The sequence below is a fragment of the Colossoma macropomum genome, unplaced genomic scaffold (assembly GCF_904425465.1).
Source record: "Colossoma macropomum unplaced genomic scaffold, Colossoma_macropomum, whole genome shotgun sequence".
NCBI classification, from domain to species: Eukaryota; Metazoa; Chordata; class Actinopteri; order Characiformes; family Serrasalmidae; genus Colossoma; species Colossoma macropomum.
The window spans coordinates 26,712,632-26,739,436 of NW_023494805.1; the positions used below are offsets into that span (position 1 = coordinate 26,712,632).

General features: G+C 41.0%; 1 protein-coding gene and 1 long non-coding RNA gene across 5 annotated transcripts in view; one reads left to right on the forward strand and one right to left on the reverse strand.

Moving 5' to 3' along the window:
- The window catches only part of si:ch73-335l21.1 (insulin receptor substrate 1-B), a 63,396-nt gene that overhangs the window by 31,057 nt on the left and 5,534 nt on the right, over positions 1 to 26,805 (reverse strand). For 2 of the 4 annotated variants that reach the window (XM_036596471.1, XM_036596474.1), the window contains exon 2: positions 4,781 to 8,155. In XM_036596471.1, the coding sequence (XP_036452364.1) occupies positions 4,781 to 8,155 (3,375 nt within the window). Of the gene's footprint in view, positions 1 to 4,780; positions 8,156 to 9,526; positions 9,609 to 12,986; positions 13,359 to 26,805 lie in introns of those variants that run through there. The other 2 variants (XM_036596472.1, XM_036596473.1) reach the window with 2 other exon arrangements.
- LOC118825705 lies at positions 11,937 to 14,236 on the forward strand. Its single transcript, XR_005008687.1, has 3 exons — positions 11,937 to 12,706; positions 13,350 to 13,500; positions 14,195 to 14,236. It is a non-coding gene; the product is annotated as an uncharacterized LOC118825705 (long non-coding RNA).

Here is a 26,805-nt window from a genome sequence, read left to right on the forward strand (position 1 = left end):
AACTATATTAATCACTATAGTTCTAGACATTTTTGCGTTTCATTCATTTCATTTGGCATGTAAATTTTATTCAAATTTATTGTCAAGCTGTCAAATTCCCATGTTAACAACATTTCACACACTGCAAGCGTCGTAGTACTGGCGTTATCTTTCTTTTAGGGATGTAAAATGATATCTGTATCGGCAGATATTTGCTTTTAAAAAACATCGGCATCCAACAGATGTTTACGTTTAACTGATATTTCAAACTGATATTTGATTATGTATTTATTAATTGTACTTTGTCTGTGTTGTTTGTGTTTGTTTGTTTGTATATACAGAATGTTTGGATTTATTATGATGTTATTTATTGTATTTTTTTATTTTACTCCACAGGAGCACAATGTTTAGGTGATGCTGGGCTGCTGTGTTAAAATGTCAGTATGTCAATATTTTCATCAGCCCACAATTCCATGACGTTGCATGGTTAATGAAATTTTATGTTAATCCTAAAATGAGTCATAATACTTTTGTTTTCTAGGAAGCATTAACTGTTGACAGAAAAAAATGTAATATTCAAAGATTTCCATGGAAAAGCACTAATTCATTTCTCAAAACCACCAGCACAGACTTTGAATTTTAAGGTCAAAGACTTAGTCAAGACAGAGAGAGAGAGAGAGAGAGAGAGAGAGAGAAAGAGAGAGAGAGAGATCTCTACTATATATAGTAGTAATCCTGTAGAATCGTCTTTGTCGGTAACAGGTCATACTGAGTGTGTACATGCAAAGTGAATATACTGCATAGTATTCACCTTGCCTCATCCATCCTGGCTTGGTTTGAGACTGCGATCCTGCGTCTACAGCACATCTGTGTGTGTGTGTGTGTGTGTGTGTGTGTGTGTGTGTGTGTGTGTGTGTGTGTGTGTGTATCGCTCTCTCTGTGGAGAAATTCACCCCCACTGGTGCCAGTAGCCATGCCTGCATCTAACCACAGCAGCCCTGGGCACACTGAGAAGACACACGTGGCAGTGCTGCTGCAGGAGGGTGGAGAACAGCCAGAGCTTTACAGTCTCCCACTGTGTGCGAGTGTGCTTGAAAGAAGTGAGAGAGAATCACTTCCTTGAAAATCAAATGAAGAGTGCACACTTTTTAGAAGCAAGATTTATATCTTTATCTTGTAACAACAGATATTTTGTGCTGTTGGTTCAATGCGTCAGCGCAATAAAATAGTTTTTATAAGCTTATATTTTCATATAACCACTTATAGTGTAGAATAGAGCAGTAAAGCTGTCATGGTATGCAGACTGTGCAGGAAGGGCCACATGTTCAGACACAGCCAAAGTCATTCAAATCTCAATGACTGGCTTCATCACTGAGAGGAGAGACAAGAGGAGGAACTGAAGCAGAAGTAGTGCTGGGCAAAAGTGATATATATATATATATATATATATATATATATATATATATGCCTATAGAGCACTGGTACTCTATGCTAAAAGAATATGCTAAAAGCCTTACTGACCAGGCATAGCTTGTTTTGATTAAACTGCTTTGTTCTGTTCTGTTCTGCTTCTCTTAAAATTATACCAAATGGGACCTTACACTGCATGGTAAACGGTAACCAGACACAAACCACATTTCCTGAAAGGAAACTTTTTATTTACTGAATGTGTATTTTGAACTGTTTTGAAGCATCCAGCAAATTATATACACTGCATTACCAGTAAAACTAAAAATTCTTGTTTTAAAATAACAATACACTGGCACAGTGTTGTAGGCGGTGTGGAAAAAAAATCGCAACATGGGGGGGTCCCATTACAGTTTGTTTTTTTTATACTGGTTTGCAAATGTTTTTTTAAAATTCAGTCGTGGCCAATTCCCAGCCACTAGTTTGATGTCTCCCTATTGCACAATGCTACTAACCTTGACTGTGAGGGCTAGCATATGCTTTTTCCAAGCCACGTGAAACCAGCTACCGCATCTTTCCAAACTGCTGCTAATGCAACACTGAACACGCTTGGAGGAGAGCACTAATTCCCAATTCTGTTAAATCCACTAAAAGATGTCCATGCTGGCTAGCACTGCCCTGAGTGATGAAGGGAAGAGGGAATTATGCCCAACTATGCTCTCTTGAACGGATGACTGTGGCATCACCAGAGTTTTAAAATGGAAGTGTAAACGTTGTATGACAGAACTTCGTTCTCTCCTTTTCATTTTCGAATGGAGCCTCACCATGTGGAGAACAGCCTGCTTGGTTCCTGTTTCTCCCGGTGACAAGCGTTCAAGCCCAGCAAGCCAACTATATACTTTTCAATTTCAAGGGTAAACAAATAGCCCATAAAATTCAAAGTATTTTTCAAGAAATACATCCAAAATTACAGAAAGTAGCAGACAAGATCAAATATAGATTCACAGGCACCATCATTTTTGAAGGTAAAGCAGGCAAAAATAACATAACAGTGACCTTTTCCTGTTTTTGTATTTTGTCTATTTTTTCTTTAATTGACACCATGATGCCATGACATTCTTAAAGCTTATTTTCAGGGACTCTGGATTTGGAGGCTTTCAGGGGGCCCAAAGGGTTAATTAGGCAAGGACCCCAGTGGACCTCCCCCCTTATTTTACACCTTGCTTGAAGGCTGATGACAATGAAGTGACTGGGCAAAATATGTCAGCAGTGGTAGATGGGAATTACATTAGTTGTGTATTTGCATATATATTTGTGGTATTTGTGCAAGTGTGCATGGTTTGACTGAGAGAGGAGCATGAGAACTGGGATGGAGGGACTGAGGGGCAAGTCAGAGTAACAGTGAGAGTACCCCAGAGAGAGAGAGAGAGCGGGGATACAGAAGCACAGAGACAACTCTAGTAACAGTTGTATTACACACCCACGCACTGACACTTACAGAGTGAAGGAAAGCACACACCTACACACATCAACCTCCCGAGCCCAGACACATCATTACTTCCCTGGCATCCCTCTCAAGATCACTACCACCCACCTACTCCTCCTTCTTCTCTTCCTCTGCCTGCTCCTCTTCCTTTCTTTATATTCTGTATTCCTCCTTCTTTTCATTCCTCCACTAGCCCCCCATCCCTCCCTCCATCTCTGTCGCCACACAGAGCCAGTCTGGAGTCTAGGCTGGGAAAATCCCCACAATTGCTCTGATCATCGCTTACTCCGCAGAGAAAAGAAATAAATACACACAGTTCGTTTCAGACCATTTCCTCAAATGCGGCCAAAATGACATACCAACCAATCTGGCTCAAAGACTCTCTCGCACTCTCTCACTCTCCTTTACCATCTGCCTGTCTCACACCCCGTCTATCTCTCTCCATCTCTCACCCACTCGGACTCTCATGTGGTGCCATCTCTTTCTTTCTCACCATCTCTGTATTCCACTCTCTCTCTTTCATCTACCCTCAAATAGAAGAGGGCACTGTTCCAACTCTTCGTTCTAGCCCAAAAAGCTATTTTTATCCATCCTCTCCTGCTCCATCCGCATACATTTTGTGGAAAAAAAACAGAAAGAAAGAGAATTCAAGCCTGATAGAGCTGAAATGTACATGCGCACGCACAAACATATATAAACTAAAACACACATTACCCCAAGTCAGAGAGAGGAGCCGTGAACAAAAGGATCATTTATTACGTGCGGAAAAGGGGGGCTGCAGGTCGTGCCCACGTTGGGCCAACGCTGGGTTGGCCCCCTTTCAACATTCACAGCCAGTACGTTACATTCCCTCCCAACGCCACAGCCACGCTGTCGACTTAATGTGAAAAGCTCACGCACTTGCTGCTGCATAAAGAGCCAGCCCAGTTGCTCTCATAAGACTCGAGCTTCCTTTTTAAGCTGATCTAGAAGCTTCCCTAACTCAAGCCCTGGCCTTAATAATTATAAAAGAAACTGCAATGCTAATTGCAATGCAGGTCATTTTAGCGGGACAGATCACACAAACACAAAAAATCTCCTACAAGCAGTTTCATGATCCATTTCTAAACTGTCCCTGCAAATGATTGCAAAAGTTGCAGATCAATATAAACACACACACGCATTCAATAAAAAATATTATACAAACATGTCTGACTCATAATCCTACAAACCCGCACACCATCTAATGAGAGCTTCAAATCACACAAGGAAATCAAATTCAAACACACAGCCTGTGGCTACACATGAGCCTGTGGCTCAAAAACAAGGAAGTCCTTTTATTGCACCAATATAAACTAAATGAAGACAATAGTGTTGCATGATTCAAGCAAAATTTCTCAAATTAGCAATGCACTAAGGCACCAAAATCAAATTTCATACCTGCAAAAGGCAAAAGATAGAAGACAAAACCAATGATTATGAGACTTGTAACAGAGAACTTTCTGTCTTTTCTAATCAGTACTGTTGGCAGTATAAAGCAGACAGGTGCCATATGTACTCAGCAGTGCCAGGTGGGCATGAATAAATAGCAAAAGCACACCAGTGCATCATAAAGTGTCATTAAACAATAGACCGTTTTCAATCTATTAACCCAAGCTGTTATTAAGTACTAAAAACATGAGGTAGGCAGCAAGGGGACTAGTACAAACAAATGTTGTCCTGAAAACAACTACATGAGTCTGTTAAGCTTCACTTCGCATTTGTTAATCACTTTTTGACCAGTTGCGTACTGTAGTTTAGCGGCACACTGCCACCTGTTATATTTTAAGATCAGAGCATGAAAATACTGAGTGAACCAAGGGAACTGATTTTAACAAAGCAATGATAAATGAACTAAACTCCTATGACTGAGATCATAACTGCGCTTACCTGTACCATCTTTGCTGCTGCTGTTGCCTTGGTGGGATCTTAGTTCTTCTGACTTGTAGAAGTCAATGCTAGCATAGGTGTTGAGGTTTGATGCACTGCTGTTTGTAACTCCTGTTCCGCCAGCACCTCCAGCAGCTCCACTACCCAAAACGGATGAGAAGAGTCGTGATGTAGGTGTTTGGGAAGCAGTCTGCACATCTAATCCAGGGAGCAGGCTCTCCTTGGTGGCCAAGTCTAAGTCTATGTAGTTGAGCCCTTGCTCCACAGATGAAGCCTGGGTGGTAGGAAGGCTAATTAGGCCAGAACTAGCGTACTGAGAGGGGATGTCTAGCGAAGTGCCACTGCCCCACAGCATGCCATCTAAACCAAGTCGGCGTGCCATAGCTTGGGTGTGCTCACTAAACACAGAGATGGAAGAAGCAGAACTTGCAGGGCATGAGGACATTGAGGAAGGGGGCAGAAATGTTTCAGAACAGTGGCGGCGGCGACCTTGAGGGTCTGCCCGGATTACTTTGGCACCATGATCTGGGTTGAGACCTTTTGACAGCGGAAAGTCTAAGTTAAGACCCAGGCCCAGGGTGGGAACTATGGGTTCTGTTCTGTCAGGTAAGGTGGCTTTAGGTGGGGTGGAGTCGGTGATGGTGCCTGAATTTAGGCCAAAGGCCATTTCCGTGTAGTCTGTGCACACGATAGGAGAGTCCCCTGACTGAGAGGCTGATACATGCCTGCTGTGTCCCATTTCTGCCTCAGGCTCTTCTTCATTTTGAGGGGTTGATCTCCGCTCATCCCAAGCTTTGGGCGCTGCCACAGGTGGGGTCGGAGGAGTGGGAAAAGATGGGAAACCAAGTGGAGTGAGGGAAAAGGATGAGGATGAAGGGGAGGGAGAGGCTCCCAGCTCCATGTTGACATATTCAGAAGCAGCAGATGGGGGGATAGCTGTAGAAGGGCTGTGAGAAAGTGGTAAGAAGCCAGCAACACAAGATGTGGGCCTTGGCAAAATACGATTTGAGCTGGAAGGAACAGGCCCACCTTGATTTAGTCCTCTAGGTCCACTGACTCCTCCTTTGATGCTTCTCTCACTTTTAAACTCAATACTGACATATTCGCCAGGACTTTTGGGCTCAGGTGGGAGCGGAGTCTCTCGAACCCTGGGCAAAGTGTTGGCTTTAGAAACATCCACAAATAGGCTAAGAGGCCGGCTTCTCTGGCCCTGCCCTTGTTTAGCCACCCCAGATCCCCGTTTTTGGTGCAAGGCGCCAGTATCCTTCACTCGGGCCCCTGATGTGCCTCGTGTCATCTGGGTGAGCTTCTCCTCACCCTCCCCCAAACTCTCACTGCTGGCTGAACTGGATGAATATGATGATGAGGAAAGAGATAGATGCCGTCCTACTCCAGGTTCTTGACGCTGTGAAGTGCCCCTGCCATTGTCGAGACTTTGACCATCTCCATTTCCAGTGCCACTGCCTGGGCGCTTTCCTCTCCCTGGTCTATCTTCAAAGTGCGTTGGGGTGTTGTGCTTATAAGAGCGGGGTAAAGAGTAGTAAGAATATACCATTTTTGGTGGAGGTTGCTGAGAATGCTGGTCGGATGACGTGAGGGACTCATGAGGAGGTGGCGTGCTGTTGGCAGAACGTGCACTAATAGGTGACATGTTCATATAATCACTGCCAGCTCTGCTGTCTGCACTGTTGCTGCCAACCCAGACTGCTGGAACCCCACGCTGGTCCGGGGAACAGCTGCTATTTGGCGACATCATCATATAGCCGTCTGTGCCGGAAACAGGCAGACGAATCTGCTGAGGAGGCGAGATACTGTTGTTGGGAGTCATGGCCATGTAGTCATCAGCGGGTTTAGAATCAGAGTCTGACACTGCTACAGACAGCGAGTGAGAAAGGGACACTGGAGGAGCTGTTACACCTGGCAACATGGACATGTACCCATTGTCAACTGCTCCATTACCACCCCCAGAAAGAGTCGATCCACCACTAACTGCTTCACCCTTGGACTCTGTAGATACATCTATATATCCGCTTCCACTAGAGGCTGTTTCTGAATCCTGACGAGAGGTGAAAGACTCACGGCTAGTGCTTCGAGACATAATCGCATAGTCATCTTCCTCCACCTCCACGTCTCCTCCTCTACGATGTGGCGCAAGTCTCTCGAGAGCCATTGGTGGCAGGGATGCCCTTTTACTCATCAGCCTACGTTCAGCTTCACATTCCCGGCTAGAGGAGCGTCGCAGGACCCTTCTGGTTGGGGGCAAAGAATTCTGTGTTGGCAGTGATTTGGATGCCCCTCTCTGTGCCATAAGGATGTAATTGGCTGCCTCATCCCCAAGTGACTGTCCACCGGAGCTACCTGAAGACCCTGCCTGAATGGTTGGAGTCAGCAGAGAGTGCTCTCCTGGACTAGAACCATATTCATCTGAGGAACCATAGTCACTGAGTGAACCAGAAACAGAGGGCTGACGGAGAGATATTCGACTGTAAGTGCCACCATTTCCACCACCCCCCGTTGTCCCAGAACCAATCCCCCCAAACTCAGAACCATGGCCTGAGCTAGAGGATGGGTTCTGGGCAGGTGAAGGGGCAGCTGGGGTGGAGACAGACCTCATCAGAGCATGCTGAGCCTTGACAGGGGTGGGGGTACGCACAGAAGTAGATCTGAGGATGGGCGTGCTGGAGCAGGAACCATTCGTGGTGGGACTTGAACTGGAAGCAACACCTCCTGTCCCTGCACTTACTCCCTCCTCCACTTTTCCTCCATCGCTGGAAGTGCGGGCTCTCGGAAAGCTATGCCGAGGCGTAGGTGATGCATTATTGCTGCTTCCGCCCCCTCCTCCAGTGCTTCCTGGTGGCTCTGTGCGGGGCCGCCTGATAAATCCCACCTGGCTGGGTGGAGGGTTCGGGTGGTGACGGCGAGATGGAACACTGATTGGATTAGATGCAGTTGTGCCTCCCCCTCCCCCCGCTGCAGCAGACTGAGACTTACTGCGTTGGCGAAACTCCTCGCTAAGTGCTTTCATGGCTTCAAGTAGAGTCTCATGCATGTTCTGTGCCACGACCGAATCCTCCACCTGCATCCAGAACTCTCCAGGACCAGTCACTGCCGATCTGCCAACCTCTACAAAAAAGAAGTTCTCAGAGTGGCCACAACGCCTCACATTCATCAGCTGTAGTACTACAGCTGCAGCATCTGAGTTGAGCTTGACAAAGTTGACCGTTTTGTCTGTGAGGCATAGTCGGTAGATACCAACAAGGTTTTTGGCCTGGCCTAGCCCTTTGGGCCAAACCTTAACTTGCCAGACTTCCTTAAAGGCAGGCCCAGGCGATGGCACTCCATAGTCACCAGCATTACCATCACACAGTGCTTTACCTGCAGAAGACAGAGATAAAGGATTGGTTACTCATAAATATATTATATAGGGCAAGTTAAGACAGACAATTTATATCATGCACAATTTGTTTAAAGACACAAGTCACTTTAGATCATGAACATTTGAGCGTTCGAGTATTATTTGAGTATAATGTGAGCTACACATCACATACTGTTACAAAGTTACTTATATACGTCACAGTTATACATTTAGCAGATACCATATATCACAAAAAGTAATTACAAATTTTGCACTACAAGAAATTATATTTTGCTAAGTTAAATCTAGTAAAAATATTTAATGTTTTAAATTTAATATTACATTGTTGTAAGAATATGAGTATTCCACTTATTTCTAGACAAGAAATAAATGTCTAGAAATAAGTGATTTGCTTTAAATCTAGACAGCAAATCGCTTCTGTCAGAAGAAAACCTCTCCAAAATGATAACTTTACAGGAGAAGGAAAAAACCTACTTTACTTTTAATGTATGTCAGTGGAACCAGACTTTTTCCAAGTAATTTTGAGCCATTTCTTCTGGTCCATTCGTCATAAAATTTACACACAATGTAAAGGGCAACAGGCATTTTGAAATTATGTCAAAAACTAAAAAGAAAAAACAAAACAAAATGGAAACAAGGTTTTCTTCAAACAGCACCAATATCTAATTTTTCAAATATTGCAAAAAAAAAGTAAGAATATTATTTCACTTATTTCTAGACACATGCTTCTTGTTTTAAATCATTTTATCTAGAGAAACTCATCCTACTAGAGGATAATTTTGTAATTCATAGAGAAATATTCTAGATTTAATGACTACATGTGAGATATTTTCACTTGGTAAGATACCATTTTTGCACTGTGCCAAAATATGGCACAGCCTAAGCAAAACATCCAAACTGAATATGCCTCAGATATACTGAACACAGCTTTAGCCCACCGTATTTTGTTCTTTAGTATGTGTAATAGAGGGAGCAGCACCAAGGTGGACAAAGGTCATTTGGAAATAGGCTACACAAGGAAATGAGCCATGGCTAACATACCTGCACACTTGAACTTGCTACAGGTAAGAGTTACATTGCTAGTCAAAGGCAAACATACCCCACAGTTGGCTCTGGTATCCAGGTAGTTTAATTGCTTGACATTTACTCACTATGGTCTGTAAGTGCAGCACACATGAAAGGGCCTCTAAAACAACTTGCCCCTTGAGAACAAACATGACCTTCCCGCTCACATCAGCTGCAGAAGGGAGGTAAAGGGGTAGACCGGCAGCATTAGTCAATCGGTACTTCTCTTGCAGTTATGTAAGGCAGCCCTACTGATAAACCTGCTCCACAAAAAACTCATGAACGAGCGTTTTTTTATAACTCACACACTACAAGCACTGACTGGCTCAACAAAAAGGTACACCTCCATGTCCAAAAAGCTGATGCCTGCATGTTCCAATTCAGTGATCCCCTTCCACCCCTGTGCCATTCTGACTACTCCTACCTGCATGGAAAAGCTAGACTTCAGGGCATGCTTCAAAGAATGACAGCAATAAGAAAATACTAGGAGAAGGCTTTGGAAAAATAAATAAAAAAATAGGAAAACAAAGAACAGCCTAACTGCTCTGCATTGAGACAGAGATGTAGTCCTAGACAAAGGCCTACCTGTTGATGAACACTAATACTAATACTACTAATATACTGTCTGAATATAATAACGGCAGACAGCGTCCAGCTTTCTTTATCTTGTATCCAATTCCACTGAAACAACAGAAGAAGTAGCAAAATCCAGATGCTGCACTGATTACTGTTGCTATCCTGCTTTTTACTCATGTCTAATACATCTTCACTCAGAGATATGCTAAGTAGGGGTGTGGAGGGGGCTGCAAAACCCCCAGATTTCATAATTGTTTGACTGCAACTGCTCAATTTTTTTTTAAAGCTGCACACAGACCCATGTGCACTCGTTTTTAATTGTAGAGCTTGTATTTTTATTTTGTTTTATTTTTATAGCTGCAAAATCTGAAGTAGCCATGCACTGTTTAGTCAAGGATTGTTTGGGGAGCGTCCCTAAAACACAAGCAAGTAAGTGCATGCTGAATTATAAGCTGTGTCCCAAAGAGCTTTAATATTGTTTTTAACTTTAAAGCTGCACTATGTAAGATTTTTTGTTCAAATTAAAAAGACGGAGCGTTACTGAGTCAAAAAATACTCTAAAGCATGGTGTCTGCGCTGCTGAGTCATCCTGCAAGTGTCAAACTGAATTTAGAGTTTTTCATACATCATATGTCTTTATGTATTAAAAATCACACGCTTGGCTCAAAAAAGAAGTCCAGTTCAGTGTTTACACCTCAAATATTGTTCACCACGTTTAGACTAAGTTCTCCTTCAACGCACTCACAATCATCAGATTAACAACCATATCACATTTTATAACAATAAAATAACAATTCTCTCATTATTTTTGTTTAAGGATAATTTCCCACATTCTGTGTGTGTTTGAGTGCTGAAACTCAAAATATACTGTAGCTTCAGTGGGTATGACACAAACAGTTTTCGTGCCTCATATCAACAATCTGATTGGTCGCTGCTCAGCTCAGTTGCATAAAGTTTGTGCAGAAGGAGACAGCAGAGAGAGCAGGGTGTACATCAGAGGTTTAACGTGTCAGTTGTATGTGTACACTGTCATCTGTCACAGCATTGAAGTGCATTATTACACATTCTACTGGTTGTAAATTATCTGAAAAATCACATAAAAAGCACAGCATTTTGCATGACGTCTCTGTGTACGCCATGTGGGTGCTACTTAAAATCAGTTCCTGCCTTCACTCCTACATTCACCTGTGAAAGCAGCACACAACGCCATCTCTTGTTCTGCTAAAGGTATTTAAGTGACCACCAGCCCCAGAGCACCTGTTTAATCAGTGTGAGCAAAAAGCCTACACAGCTTGACCAGTTCTCTCTCTCTCTCTCTCTCTCAGCATGTGTTGACAAAACACCCTTTAGGAATTTTTGGTTCCCATCTAAACATTTGAAGACGTTCATAATCCTGTGGTAACTTGCTGTATCAGTCTGAAAATATGTGATGTCTTTGTGTAGCTTTTCTAATGCTCTGTGACTTGTCCAATTACCTCCTGTTTACGAAGCAGCACATTATTACATCTGGGTATATAGTTTTCTACCTGCCACCAGCTTAGATAATCATATAAACAACCCCCTGTTCATGTTTGAGGGCATGCATGTTTTGCTTCATCACCTTCAATAACTTCACGTGCCTTCGCCATGGGTGATTTACTGCACAGGTTTAACAGGGATGAAGCCCAGGTGCTCTAAGTGATTCCAGGCCTCAGATTATTTTAATGTATTCATTTATTTATCCTCCACCTACCTCAAAATATACCCCAGTGATTATCTGTTTACACAGGTCATACATTGATTGGACGTATTTATTCAAAGCCTCCTCTCTGATGCTGATTGGCTGCTGTGTGGGATGCATCTGTAAGCTAGAACCAGGTACTACTTAGCGAAATTGAAGAGCTCAAAGACGAAATACTCAAAAGGGAAAAAAAGAGTAGACTTTGGTGAAAAAGGCTCCCAAAATAATGGGAATGTTAGTTCACTACTAATTGAGGTGTTAGTGTCAGCTAAACGCTTGCCCACCAGCTTGCCCATAGCGAAAATGCAGTGTTAGCAGTACAATGACTTCAAGTTAGTATGACATTGTCTTCCTAGCCAAGTAACACGAGGACATTATCAAATACTTTTCAGTCATGAATAGAAGAAGAACGAGGGAATGGTGAACTACTTTTATTTATTATTCCGCAGAACAGCTCTGTAGAGTTTTAGTTGGGAAAAAGGGATCATTGTGTTTCATCATTGTGCCCCTTGTGTTTCAGGAGGATCAAATGATAGACTATAGCTTGCGTAGAGCTAGGCTGTTTCAGTGGTTTTACAGAGTAAACTCTACCGCACACCCAGGGCCAGATTAAGATCTTTGGGCGCCCCAGGTCACCAAGGTTACCCATATGGTAGATCTGTGCACACTAGTGGAGTAGCACATAGCACACAAGCTCAAGTCGAAACTTAGCTGAAGTTCAGAGAGCTTACTGTCTTACTGTACTCATATAGGTTTAATGGAATAAAACCTTTCAGTGAATTTATTGCTTTTGGTATCAGCTGTATAACTTCTTGCAAATCAGTCTTCTTGCAGTTTTCTGCTTTACTAGGTAAAATGTTATGACGTGAGTTGGCTAGTCACAGAAGCTGAGGTGAAAACAGACGAATAGCACTTTAGACTGACTGAATTCTTGGTGTAAATTTCACACTATATGTGACCTATTATGGCCCTTCATAGTCTGGTTTTGGAACTGCTGTAATAGAGAGGTAATGAGTGACACTGAGAAAGTGAGCAGTGCTCAAAGTCTAAGTCAGGAGAGAACTCAGTTATGCTGTGTTGCGTTATACTTTGGCATCTCACCACTGGCTTGTGCTGCCGTGGGAGCATGGGAGGTGTGGCCATGCAGAGCGGCCACACAGAGAGGCCCTCGGGAGGCACCATACTTGCGGTAGGACAGACATTTCTTGTAAATAAGTTGTTGTTGTTAGTTAATGAGGTGCTGATGTGTTGCTTTTGTTGTACTGTGCTGGGATGTGGGATAGAAGTGTCAGTGTTAGTGCCTGCCATAAAGTGAAGATGTGTAATTAGAAATGACCTCCCTGCCATGTCAGTTAGTGCTAAACGACAGTTCTCCCTTGCTGCCTATTCAAAAAAAGAACATTTGCCTTTAAAGCGCAACGTGACTGATTAGATGGCTTTTAAACTAGACCCTTAGGGCCCATGACCACCTATAGTCCCAGAGTCCACAAGCAGGCTGAAGAACCTGTGGGCTTCATGATGCAGCTGGGCTGTTTGCATCTGTAAGAGACGGGAAGTGAGATTCTATTGTGAGCTACTTGCATGCATGTACTCATCTCACTTCATTTTCTTTATATTCTCACTGGGATTTGCGTACGTGAGAGAGAGAAACACTCAGAGGTAGAGTGAGAGTGTATCTGCCTAACAGAACTGCACTTGATTTTTGCTTTGCAAGACTGTGCTAGTGTGTGTGGTTGAATGTTCTGTAGCTACTTGTATTTTGGTCCGTGAAAACATTTAGTAGGATAATGACGTATTTCTGAACCTATTACTTATGTTTTTATACTGCACAGTGTGTCCAGTGCAAAAGAGGAGAGAGAGACAATCACAACCATATGAAGCGAGGTGTACGGGAGGATACCCCTCTCTCCGCTCTGACTCACCCGTCTGCCGCCGTTTCCAGAACATTGCAGTTATGCTAACAAAACTGCAAACCTGCAAAGGGTGTGTTCTGTTTTGCTTTTCCTTCGAAAATTGAAGGATGTGATGTAAAAGCAGTGCAAAACATATAGACAAAACATAAAGTGCATGTCTGTGTAATGTGTGTACTACTACAGCTATACTATCCTACACAGTACTGTGCAAAATCTTAGGCACCTAAGCACATTGTTTACAAGCAGTGAGTGCATTTGTGCTCGGAGTTAATGGTGTTTACAGAAGAACAAAATGTCCTTTAATGTATTTTTAATGTAAGTTAATGTAAGTTAATGTAATGATGTTTTATTCCATTTTATTTTTTCCAATTTCTATAGAACCATTTCTATTGTTCCACTCTTCATGAATTTCACAGACAATGTAAAGGGTAGCTGGCATTTTCAAATAATGTACACTACTAGTCAAAAGTCTGGACACACCTCACTGACTATAAAAAACATTTTGATCTAAAAGTTAATTCTTGAATGCAAATTAATTTTTAAGACAAATGCAAATAGTGAAGTTAATGTACAGAAGATAATGTACAAAATTATTTTCTAAAACAAAACTGTAAACATAAATGCAAAAAAAGGAAATACAGACATCCCATATTTTGACTTTTTCAGTCGTTGCATAGTTGTATATTGCATTAAAAATATATTTTGATGCCTTCACATTTATCATATAAAATCATATACGTTTCTGTCTATGCTTCCACTGTAAGAAGACAACTCAACACTGAGTCTGAAAGGATGTGTAGCTGTCGGGAAGCTGTTACTGATAAAAGAAAGTAGAAAAAAAAGAAGAAAATTTGCAAATCAAACAAAGAAGCTGCTGATGTTCTCAGAACAATGGAGAAACTGTCCATCTCAAAAGTCCAGACCTCAGTATCACTGAATGTGTTGCGGATTACTTGGATCGTGAGGAGAAAATGCAACCAACTTCTAAGACTAAACTTTGGAGAAGTGGAGGAATGTCTCTGCTGATTTCTTTGAAAAAGTGAAAGCAAGTCTCCTGAAAAGAATGGTGGACATATGGAATACTAAAAGAATATTGGAATAAAAAACAAAATTATGTTTAGTTGTTGAGGTTTCTGTGTGTAATTTCCTGCTAAATATATGTTTCTACTTTTGTCCTGATGTTAAAAAATGAATAACTTGTACCGGCTGTGAGCAACTTTTAATGGTCATTTTGACTGGAAATAAAATAAATGAAGGGTTGTGATTTTTACATAGTACTGTCTATATGTGTCACAGAAACAAAGCCACACATGACTACTTAATAGCTGTCTACAGTTCTCTCTCCTCTCTCTCTCTCTCTCTCTCTCTCTCTCTCTAACTCTCTCCACCACTCTTACCTTTTACTGAACTGCCCTGAGACATATACTAAACTAGACTAAACTATACACACTTTTAAGTGAGAGAAAATGAAAGAGGTGAAGCCTCATTGAGCGATAGGTGAGCTGCTAGAGAGAGAGAGAGGCAGAGAGAAAATGTTTTGCTAAATAATGGACAGCTCCAAGTTAAACCACAGCTCAGAGTGGACCTCACACAAACACACTATTCCTCTGTGTTATTCTGAAGGAGCCCTTTGACAGTCTGTGCAGTGTTTACTTAATGAATGCTTACTTCAGATCCATTTTGCATAAGCACACACCACTTCAGGCTGGTGATGCGGCCTCTCAGCGCCTTTGATCTAGGAACACGACGTGCCACAAGTTCCTACCGTACACAACACCACCGCAGTGAGTGAGATTAGACAGACTTTTGGCCCAGAGCTCAAAATCACAGCAGAACCACAAATCTAAAATTTAATGACTGTTTTAGCCGGTCATCTGAAGTTAGGAGTGCACCATACAGTTGTTTGCAAAGGTTTGAGCACCCCAGGCCAAATGACATATTTTGTTGATTAGAAAAGAAGTAAACACAACCTCTGCAGAGAACTAGTAAAAAACTGTTTTCTGTGAATGTCAATGTACATTTATGTCATATTTGATGAACTTAATAAGAAACCAGTAATCGTGGCATGCTTCAGCTTGCATTTTGTTGAGTAGTTCATGGTGAATTTTGAGGTATGTTTTGGATCTTTGTCCTGTTGTTCTCTTTTCAGCTTCAGTTTCTTGACTGACTCTGTCACATTTGCCTCTAGAATTTGCTGATATTTTGTGGAACCCATTCTCCCATCTACCTGTGCAATGTTTCCTGTGCCTCTGGCTAACACACAACCACAAAGCATAACAGATCCAGCTTAACAAGGTGTGCTTTTCACCAAACTCTGCTCCTTTTTTTACTCCAAACATTTGGTGATTGTGGCTAAAGCATTCCATTTTTACTTTATCAGTCCACAGCACTTGTTTCCAAAATGCCTCTGGCTTATCTACATGTTATTTTGCATACTTTAGACACTGGTTTTATGATGAGGTTGCAGGTAAGGTTTCCTTCTGATGACTTGTACATGCAGATCATGTTTGTGCAAGCAATGCTGCACAGTAGAACGGTGCATCAACATTCCTGTGTCAGCTAAACCTATCTGCAGGTCCTCTGCTGTCATATGGGGGTTTTGTTTTACCTGCAGTTCTACCTGAAACTTCTCTTGCTCTTCCAGATCTTGCCTCGACTTTCACAGTTCCCCTTAACTGCCATTTCTTAATGACATTTCAGACAATGGAAACTATGAGCTGTAAGTGCTTTTTGTATTTTTATAGTCTTTCTATGCTTTGTAGGCATCAATCAGCTTGATTCTCAGCTCCTCAGCCAGCTGCTTAGAGGAGCCTATGGTTATTGAGGGTTAGCACAAAGGTTGAAGGGTACGAGAATGTATTATGCTCAGGAATTGTCATCAGCTGACAATTCCTAATGACAGCTCCTGAGCTGCCTAAACTGTAATGACAAGTCAATTAAGGCCTATTTTAATGCCACAATTATTATATATATTTTTCTATTTTTACAAAAAAGAAATATAATAATTGTGCTTAGGAATATTGTCTGATTTAACAATGTCATGGCTATGTAAAATTAATGATCCACATTTAGAGTGTTAATCCGTCTTATGGTCATTGCACTTCATTTATGGTTCATAGTGTGAAAAATCATCAGTTTTTGGTATCAGTATTGGCCACAACAAGACGTTAATCAATGGCCCAGAAATTCCATATCAGTGCATCCCTAATCTGAAACCTAACAAAAAAAAAGATTAGAAAGCACCTTCATATTTACTGTGTATGAAAAAATCTAACTCATTTTGGCAATCACGTCACAGAGTAGGCCTAAAAGCTATGATGGAGCCTTGAGCTAAATACTATCATGAAGTCCCCATAAAAGCTTGCTAATACATAGACTTGTGCACAAATTGCTGTTTTCCACAAACTCTGACGCCAAAAAGGATGACTCCTGACTACTGAAAATGATATGTGGTTGTTTTTGTGTAATGCAACAACAACAGCTAGGACAGCCAAATGTATCTGTTAAACTATACAATGCAAAACAGCACGCTTTCATTGAGCTCAGTTTAGGAAAGGTCAGGCACTTTGTACAGAGTAAAGCTATAATTAGTCCAACTATAAGGTATCACTTATTTCTGGTTTGAGAAACTTACACACACACACACACACACACACACACACACACAGCAAAACAAACACAACACTGGTTCATACTGGTTCATTTTTATCCAATTATTCTGCCCTTGATTTCCCCTTGAGTCTGCATGGCAGTAGTAATCTACCTCCACCACTGGATCAGATTAAATATGTGATTAGCGCTCGGCCTGAACTACTTCCTTGTGCCTTAATGGCATTCCGCACACTTAAACACACACAGGTTTGTTTTGTGTAAGGACTTGGGCCTCATTTATGCGTGACTATAGTACCTATATATTATAATAACAGTAATAATATGGTCTATATGACATATATATGTAATTACTCAGGCTGTCACAAGATTAAAATAATTAATCACAATTAATTGCATCAGTTTGTACAGTCAATTGTGATTAACCATAGTTGTCTTATTTGCTCGAGTTTAACCCTAAAGAGTTTTTTGTTTGCAATTAAAAAGTGAGGTATTTTGTTATACCTATGTACATGGGCAAAATAAGCTTCATCAGAATTTATGTATTACCTTCAATAATCCAACATGAACCAGCTATTTAGTTCTAACGTTCCTGATATTACTGCTATATAAGTACCTATTTATAATAATAATTTGGCACATTCGTATTATATTTATGTAAGTACCTACATGTAATAAAAATTTGCCCAATATGTATTACATATATATGTATGTATATGTAATAATAATGATCCAATACATATCTATAAATAATAATATGTTCCATATGAATTATATATATATATATATATAATATCTACTGGTAGTAGTATGTCCCATATGCATTGCATATGTATGCATGAATCTACAAGTAATAATAATAGTTCCATATGCATTATCTATATGTGTAACTATCTCTATATAGTAATAATTTTCTAAGACTAATCCTAAACCTAATCCTAACTGGAACCTCAGTAACCAAATAGAAATGTTTTTGTCCTTTGAGTTTTGAACAATGAATTTTATTGGTCCTAATATTGTAAGTTGGTCCTGTTTTTTATTCCTGAAAATATATGAAAACAAACACTCACACAAACACACACACACACACACACACACACACACACACACACACACACACATCCTCCCTCTCTATCGCATACCACACAGTTATCGTTCTCTTTATTGAGGCTGTAAAAGTCTGTTTGCTCTGATCACCTGATGAACTAGATCTATCTGCTGTCAGCTGCCATGATATCGACGGGGCGGCCCATTAGCCACACTGACTGATTGGTATTCTATGTGCACACACACACACATGCACATGCACACACACATGCAGAGAGAAAATAGGTCACCAACAGCAGTGCAGTACGGTTTGGCTTGGTCAGTGAAAGAGGCATGCTCTTAACAATAACACACATCTGAGGGACTTTATAACCTCGGCTAACTTCACAGCCTCAGAGCAGCTCCAAGTAGGTGCTTTTGTTTAGACACACTCACAGTCCTGACCAAGCAAGTTTAACTCCACTCTATTTAATCCCACAGCAGATTAAATCTTACAAGCTGCATTTGCCGCTAGTGTTAACAAAAGCATGGTGCAATGGATATGTTTTATTTCTTACTCCTAGCACACTGAAATAAGAGGAGAAACTGTCAGAAGTGCAGATGTTAAACTTTCAGTTCATACAGAGCAATGCAAACACGACTGCTACTGTTATTGTGATAAATTATGTCACAGGTGGAAGGTGGAAAAGTCAATATATGTATTTTATTGGAGGGGTCAATTATCATTACTGTTGTTGTGTAAAGCTTAATAGTAAGTAAAGAAAAAATATCAGACGGGTATCGGTATTGGCTGATACTCATAGTTTTAATATGACTAACAGAAAAGAAAAAGTGCTATCATGCTGTCTCTACTCTCGACTTACAAGAGTTAGAAGTAAAAAGCCAGTTGTACAATCTGAGATACAGGGTTTAACCTAATGTCTCTCGTCAGAGTGGGTTTGAGGTTTTTGGGGGAAGAGGCGAGGGGGCTGCGGCAGCACTTTCGGCCATGTGTGTGTTACCGTACACCGGCACGGGGAGCCAGAGAGGATCAGGGAGTGTTGGGGGCGGGGGGGGTAGAGAGGCACGGTTACATAAGAGCTGTTTTGAAAGTGAGGAGACGACGGCCAATAACAGTCTAAAAAATCAATCCACTGACAAAGGAAACGATCCCTGAATAAAAGCCATGAAAAAACGCTAAATTAATAAACCACAACACTCTGACACTGTGTTCCAGAGTCATAATCAATGCAGACTGGAAAGCTCTCGGTGAAAGACCTGGTGGTTTACTCGCCATTGAAAAGAGTGAGATATGTTTACGTGAGGGATTGTTTCATAATGAGGACAAAACGCTGCAGCGAGGGCCAAAGTCCAGTCCAGAGTGTTTTCAGCTTTCAGCTCCTTCTAAAAGACGAGGAAGAGTGAGTGGCAGAGAGAGAAAAACAGCTGTGCATGTTTATGTGAGTGAGAGAGAGAGAAACAAGAAGGGAGAGATAAATGGAGAGAGTAAGAGACTGAAAAGAGATGAAAGAGGGAGCGAGAGAGAAGGAGAGAGAAAGATGAAACAGAGAGAGAGTGAAGAAACAGAGGGAGAAAGAGAGAGAGAGAGAGAGAGAGAGAGAGAAGGAGAGAAACAGCAGGACAGAGTAAAAGAGAGACAGATGCAGACAAAAGAGACAGAGGTGGAGAGAGAGACGGACAGAGAGAGAGAGACACAGAGAAACTCGAAAGATGGAGAGAGAAAGGGAGAGACAAGAAACAGAGAGAGTGAGAGAATGAGAGACAGGTATAGAGAGAGAAGAAAGACAGATGGGAGAGAGAGAGAAGGAAGAGAGAGCGAGAGAGATAAAGCGAGGGAAGAGAGAGGCTCAAAAGAAAGACAGAGCGAGAGAGAGATGGAGATAGGGAATAGGGGGAGAGAGACAGAGAGCTAAACAGAAGGAGAGAAACAAAGAAAGAGACAGACAACAGAGGGAGAGAGAGAAAGATGTAGAACGGATAGAGAGAGAAACAGAGGGAGAGAAATAGAGAGAGAGACAGATAAAAAAAAACAGGAGAGAAAGAGAGAGAAATAGAAAGAGAGAGAGTGGGAGTGTGTGTCCCTTCCAGAGTAAATAAAACCTGGGGTCTTCAAGTCTCTCCTCAGCTGCCAAGTGTCCCTGTCTGTCTCTCTCTCTCACTCACTCACTCACACACACACACACACACACAACCTCTCAATGAGGTTCATTTCACATGTGTTTTGTGTTATCACAGCACACACACACACACACACACACACACAGAAGCTGGCACTACCCTATCATCTCTGATACGTGCTGGTCAGAATAATCACCAACTTCGTTCTGTCTTAAATTTTCCATTTAGCGTGTCATGTGAGGGCACTGTTTGTGGTCATTTGTTTTTTTGCAGATTGTGCTGAGTTTGGTGTCAGCGCAATGACAGCAGGAACAGAGAGAGAGAGAGAGAGAGAGAGAGAGAGAGAGAGAGAGAGAGAGAGAGGAGGATCTGCTGTTCACTACTGACCTTGGCAGAGAAAATGCAGTCCACTCAAACACACATGCTGACATGAAGTCTTGTAAAGCTATCAGTGTGAGGTATCTCCATTGACTCGTGTACCACTGTGGCTGAAGAATGCTCTGCTTACAACAACCCCTAACCCTAATCTCAACCTCAGTAACCAAATGGAAATCTTTTGGCTAGAAATAGCACAGTGACACTTCTTCTTTTCTGATAGCGAGATCAATTTAGAAACCTTAAGTACTGAGGCCAATACAGACACTGGTCTGATATTTCTTCTTTAAATACTACTAAGTTTTAACATGAGCAATTTTAATGGAAGCATTTCACTTAAAATGATCATCTAAAAGTAGGCTATCATGTTCAAACTACTCAAACACTCTTAACTGCACCCTAAAGGAAGAAATCAGTGGTAAGTGCTATTTTAGGCTAGATCTATTGCAAGACTGGATCAGATTCACATTTTCCCCTCAGATATCCGATCCTAAATTTTCTGCTGATATCAATCTGATATCAATTATCAGTACTGGATCTGCAACATCACTTTTGTCTATTGTAGTCTTTCAAAAAAAATGCATTTTTGGAAAGGAAGCTTATTTCTTTGTGGCGACTAGCCAAATGGCCCCACTTCATCAAAATGTTCCTGTTCTCCTGGGGATCATGCTGGAGATATTTGCTCACCACAAAGGGCTAAATACATCCATACACACACACACTCCACAGGGACACCCACAGCACTATGTTGCCAGTGTGACAGTGACAGTACTCAGGATGCTGAGTTAACTTTCTGAGTTATTACAAAACGACCGCACCCTGTCCTACAGACTGATGTAGAAGAGGTAGATGTACCTGTTGGTCGAGCAGTAATCAGTATCAGAATCTGTAAAAGTCTCACATGATCAGCGCTGCTTCTGGGAGCAGGACATTCCTCTACAATTCTTGAAACTGTGAATGCATGAATAAGCCAACCTAAAAGTATTAGACTTAACATTTGCATTAGATTTGTGAACAATGCAATCTAAGGGAAGTCGTATATCTTTCAAACAATTATTCTTATTTACATATTAAATTAGTTATGTATGTATGTGTTATTGTGACCTAGATTAGAGACATCACCCCTCTCATGAGCTAGCCGTGGGCCCTCCGGCACGCTCATGAGTGAGCTTCATCTGATCTGCCTCCCTTTTGCTGAATCTACTAGGAAACAGGCAACAGGTGAGTATTACAGGTAGGTGTTCAGGTAAGTATTACACACACACATACATACATAGTCTCTGGTGATGGGCAACACGTTTGCCTCATCACAGTCATTGTGTGTAATTGGGAAGGAACAGCATACACTTCATGTCCAAAAGTATCCGGACACTCCTTCTAAGTAGTGGACTGAGCTACTTTAAGGTGCACCCATTACTGACACAGGTGTTCAACTGTGCACACATAGCTTGTATAGTCTCTATAGAAAAGCACTGCCAATAAAAAGGGGCACTCTAAAGCAGCAGCACAGCAGGCTAAGGTCACCATGCCCAATGCCAAGCGTCGGCTAGAGGGGTATAAAACACCCAATCATCGGGCTATAGAGGAGTAGAACTGCATTCTCTGGAGTGATGGAGCTCCATCCAATACCTCTGGGATGAGCTGGAGTGATGTTTTTGATCAGTTCCTGAACTCACTAATGCCCTTTTGGCTGAAAGCCATCAAATCCTCACAGCAGCATTTAGTGTAAAGTCTTCACAGAAGAGCAGAGGCTGTCAGTGCAGCAAAGAGGGGATAAACACCCTATTAATACTATAGCTGAACAACTAGGGGAAAATATCTAATTGCAATAATGCAATTGCAGTTTAAAGGTTCCGAATTATACATTTTTGAGTATTGATTTTTTTCACACGTCAATTTCCAACCTCTCTTTATCCCTCAGAATTAAACAGGCTGTTTATATATAACCCCTTAAATGGCCAGGGCCCAAAGTTTTACTACACACTTCCATACTCTAGGATTAGCTCAGCTAATTTGCATTCAAGTCCCTGTAGATACTGAACAATAAGCCATAAACTGCTAAACTGCTGTAGGCTGAATGGGCAAATATATGTACGTGTTGGTTTTTGTGACATCACAAAAACAGTGAATTTGCAATTCAAGGTTCAAGTTAAAAGGTCTTTATTGTCATTGTTGTAAAAACAAGAAGACATCATGGCATCTTCACAATTAAGAACAATATTTAGTTAATAAACAGACATATCTGTAATAAATAATACGTTAATAAGTTAAAAAAAAAGGTTAACCAATCTGGTCTTTGCTCTGCAGGATCTGAACCTTCTGCAGCTTGGTTTCTATATTTGCATTATATGCACTGGGCAGTGGAATAGCATTTTACAACGTTCACATACTTCAACAATTTCTTTTATTTCATAAAATTGAGGAAAAACTCATTTTCCATGATCTGGGCCCTTTAAATGTAATCATTTTCTATAAACTTATTACCAGGTCTTTTTTTTTGTCAAGAAGACAGACATATCCATTTTTTGAGAATTGAGGCTTGAATGCTGAATATCGTGTTCCAGACTGGAAGAAGCTCTGGAACAATTTCACAAGCTGTGCACAAGCTATTAGGTTAAATTTCCACATTTAAAACTTGTTACATAAAGCAGGATATAATTAAAATCACAAGTCTTTCAATGTGAAAATTGCATTCTTACAAATTGCAATTTCTCTATAGAAACAATTAATTGTTCAGCCCTAATTAATATCTTTGATTTCAGAAGAAACACTGGATGACTTCAAACTTTTGGACATTTGGTGTCAGTTTCCCAGACAAGGATTAAGAGGCCTTCACCTATTTTATGACAGTGATAGTCTTTACCAGGACACCAACAGCCTCTTTGTATGGCTTCTACAGAAGCCTGATACACAGTCTCTGTTTAAATAGATTCAAAGGCTTCTACTTGTTTTCACTTTGTTCTCTTATTGCACTTTTTTATTGTGTTTGCTGTGCATTTGTGTACTGTTGACTTGCCAAAACAAGAGTAATCCATCTATTACTGCAATAAAACAATATCTCATCTTCTCTATGGCAGTTATTAGATATTAAGTCATTTTACTACTTCATTGCCTTAATGTTCAACTACTGTGTTGTATAGTGTGCAGTGTTTCATATGACTGTGTCCAAGTTGAATTTCCCTTTAATGTAAATTTAATGGACAAAAATACAGAGTGCTAGAGTGTCAGAGCTGTAAGGGAGTGAGGGTTCAGCTCCTGCTGATCACACCACCACCATGTGAAGCTGTGTGTATGTTTGTGTGTGTGTGTGTGTGTGTTTGGATGTCCTGGTCTGGTCAGCTGCCGATGTTTAAAGGTTAAACTCTTAAGTCCTGTTCATCCTCTTAATATGCTGATAGTGCTCTACGAGATTTAAACACACATATACACGTTATGCATATACACATGACTTCCAGCAAGAAAGAACTGCCTCACAAACAAACCATTCTTGCCATGAACAGCGCTGCACAGCATGTGATGTGTGAATGTTTTCCATCCTCTGTACATGCGTCTTTCTGCAAGATAGCATCATAACGTCCAGGCAGTAGTTTCGAAACCGACGTGCACGAGGAAGTTACTGAGATGTAAGGGGCCTCAAAATTACAGCTGTTATTTTGTGAATGCAGGTTGTCCGTCAAAAGTTTAGAGGCACTTTGCCTTGTTTTGAATTGTTTTTTATTGTTTACTTACTCATCATCATCATCGTTAACCGCTTAGTCCAGATAGGGTGACGGTTGTTTACTTACTCTTACATTTCAATTAAGTAAGTAAAACCTCACTGCAGAGGTTGTGCTAATGTGAAACAGTCATTTGTTAATATTTGTTATATGGCATATTTTGCAACAGCTTCATGTTCATCAAAGTGTCTTCCTTGGTATGAAAAGCAGATTTAACCTAAATAATGATTTGAGAGTTTTCTTTTCCAAACTATTGTTGAAAGCACATACTGGACATATTTTGCCCAAAATGTGGTTGAAAGGTATTTAACACAACAAGAGGAGAATAATATTGACAAGTATAACCAGAAATGTTTACACACATTCATCCAGCTGAACTATCCTGTAATCTTGCAGTCTGTCTCACAAAGCAGGATTTCTTGCTTAGCCAGCTAAGTTTTAGCATAGTTTGACCAGTTTCTGACCAGTTATAACCAAGCCCACAACATTAAATTACCATTATCAAAATTACATATAAAAACTCAGAAGACATATATAGGTTTGATGTTAGATCCAAAATAAACTGGCTATATTTGTGCTGCAGCTAATGCAACCCCTGGTTACTATCATGACAAATGTAAAATAACCTGAGACTGCAAATTTCAGGCTCTACAATGACCATTTCACATAAAACCTCTGAATGACTTTGTTTACAGCTAAACCCTGAATTATGCAGAAATTTTGAAAAATCACTGGAATTCCCTTTTAAGCCTTTAATATGCAAAATTATAGCAAAGTGACAAGCCTTACTTTTTGTATTAAAACATTCTGAAAAGCTAGATTTTTTGATGTGCAGCATATATCTGAGAAATCCATCTGCACGTGCGTCCACATGCTGCATGTGTTTTTGTATGTTTTGGGTCTATAGCTTAATTCATGCAATTAGCCTGTACAGTAAACAATTGTACATAATTTAGATGCTGTGCATCGTTTAGCAAACCACAAATTTCGAGAGCCAATGAGAGAACGGCGCTGCACATACTCCTGAACACGGGCTGTTTTTGCTCCAGCAATAAAGAACGTCAAACATATTTAATCTCAGAACTTTGCAGTGTCTGGTGCGGCACAGTCATCATTTCCCAGAACCACGCTGGCCTTAAGTGGTGCCTCAACAAAAGACTGACTGCTGCCTGTCTTAAAACAGCAGCTATTCATTTCTTTTCTACCTCAAAATGGTCTTCCTGGACAGCGCTGGTGAGCGAGAAATATCTTACGGGTTGTGATCAAAGGAACCCTGTGACCTCCCTCTGCTCGGTGGCTGTTATGGACCAGCTGAAAAATAAAGGTCTCTCTCGTAATTCGGCCAATTAAAGTGGCAAATTTCTGGCGGGGACAGAATGAGAGAATGAGGTCAGCTTTAGTGTGGGTGTGTGTGTGAGTGAGTGTGTGTGTTCTCACGTGAACACAAGTGTGTGTGTCTTGTGAATACGGGTGTGCTTTAATGCAAGCAGGCCTGATTCCGCGTAAGTGCAGCGTAAGTAAATAGCTGTGGGTTTAATACGCTGATAGCGTGAAACAAACATCATTATCCTGAGTAAGTGTGCTACTACACTATGACATCAACTTACGTAATTACAAAGCATGCAATAGCTCCAGACACAACGACAGCCGTACTCTCTTGTTAAAGACAAGCACACGCCTATTCTAAGCTTTGGACGGCAAGCCAACACAAGGTCATCCAGTGGGAACTGGCTGTGTTTTAGTTATGTTTGAGGACAAGCTGTGCTGTAATGTGGTGCTGCCTGGGGTCAAACTATAGCAAATAGCCATGTAGCAGACGCAAGCTTCTGTGATCCGGTTTATTACGCTGGATTTAGCCAGTATTTAAAACAGCACCGGCTCGGCCTGCCGTCAGCTCCGTGCATGTGTGTGTGTGTTGGGTGTGTGTGTGGGTGTGTGAGACAGAGAAGACCAAAAAAAGAAAAAATAAAGCCTCACACAGACAATAATTATCAGCACATTAAGGAGATGAGCAAGGATTAAAAGAGTTTAACCTTTCAACAGCAGCCACTGACTGGTATTCCCCTCTGATTTAACACACACATACACACAGACCTTGAGATGGTGGTGGCAATGTGGTGGTGCTGTGTAATGTAAACAAACTCCCTGACGCTTAGCTGTCACTTGCCAAAGTCAATTTTCAGCACCTGATCTGCAGACATGGGAAAAGAGAACACATTCATGATCACATTCACTCCCAACTTTCAGTGCTTGCCACTGTTCTGTACTCTGAAGACTATTTTAATTTGATACTTACTGTCGTAGTCATCAGAAAAACATTTCTTGTTTTTAATTTTATTACATCATTAACATTCCCAGACATCCACATTCTAGCACTTATTAAGTAATTACAGTTAGTAATTATACTAACAATGCAAAACAAAGCAAAAAAGTTATTATTAAGTTATAATAATAGAAGTCTGGAGGCCAATGAATGTTAAGGGGTAAAAATGCCAGCTAGCCTTTATATT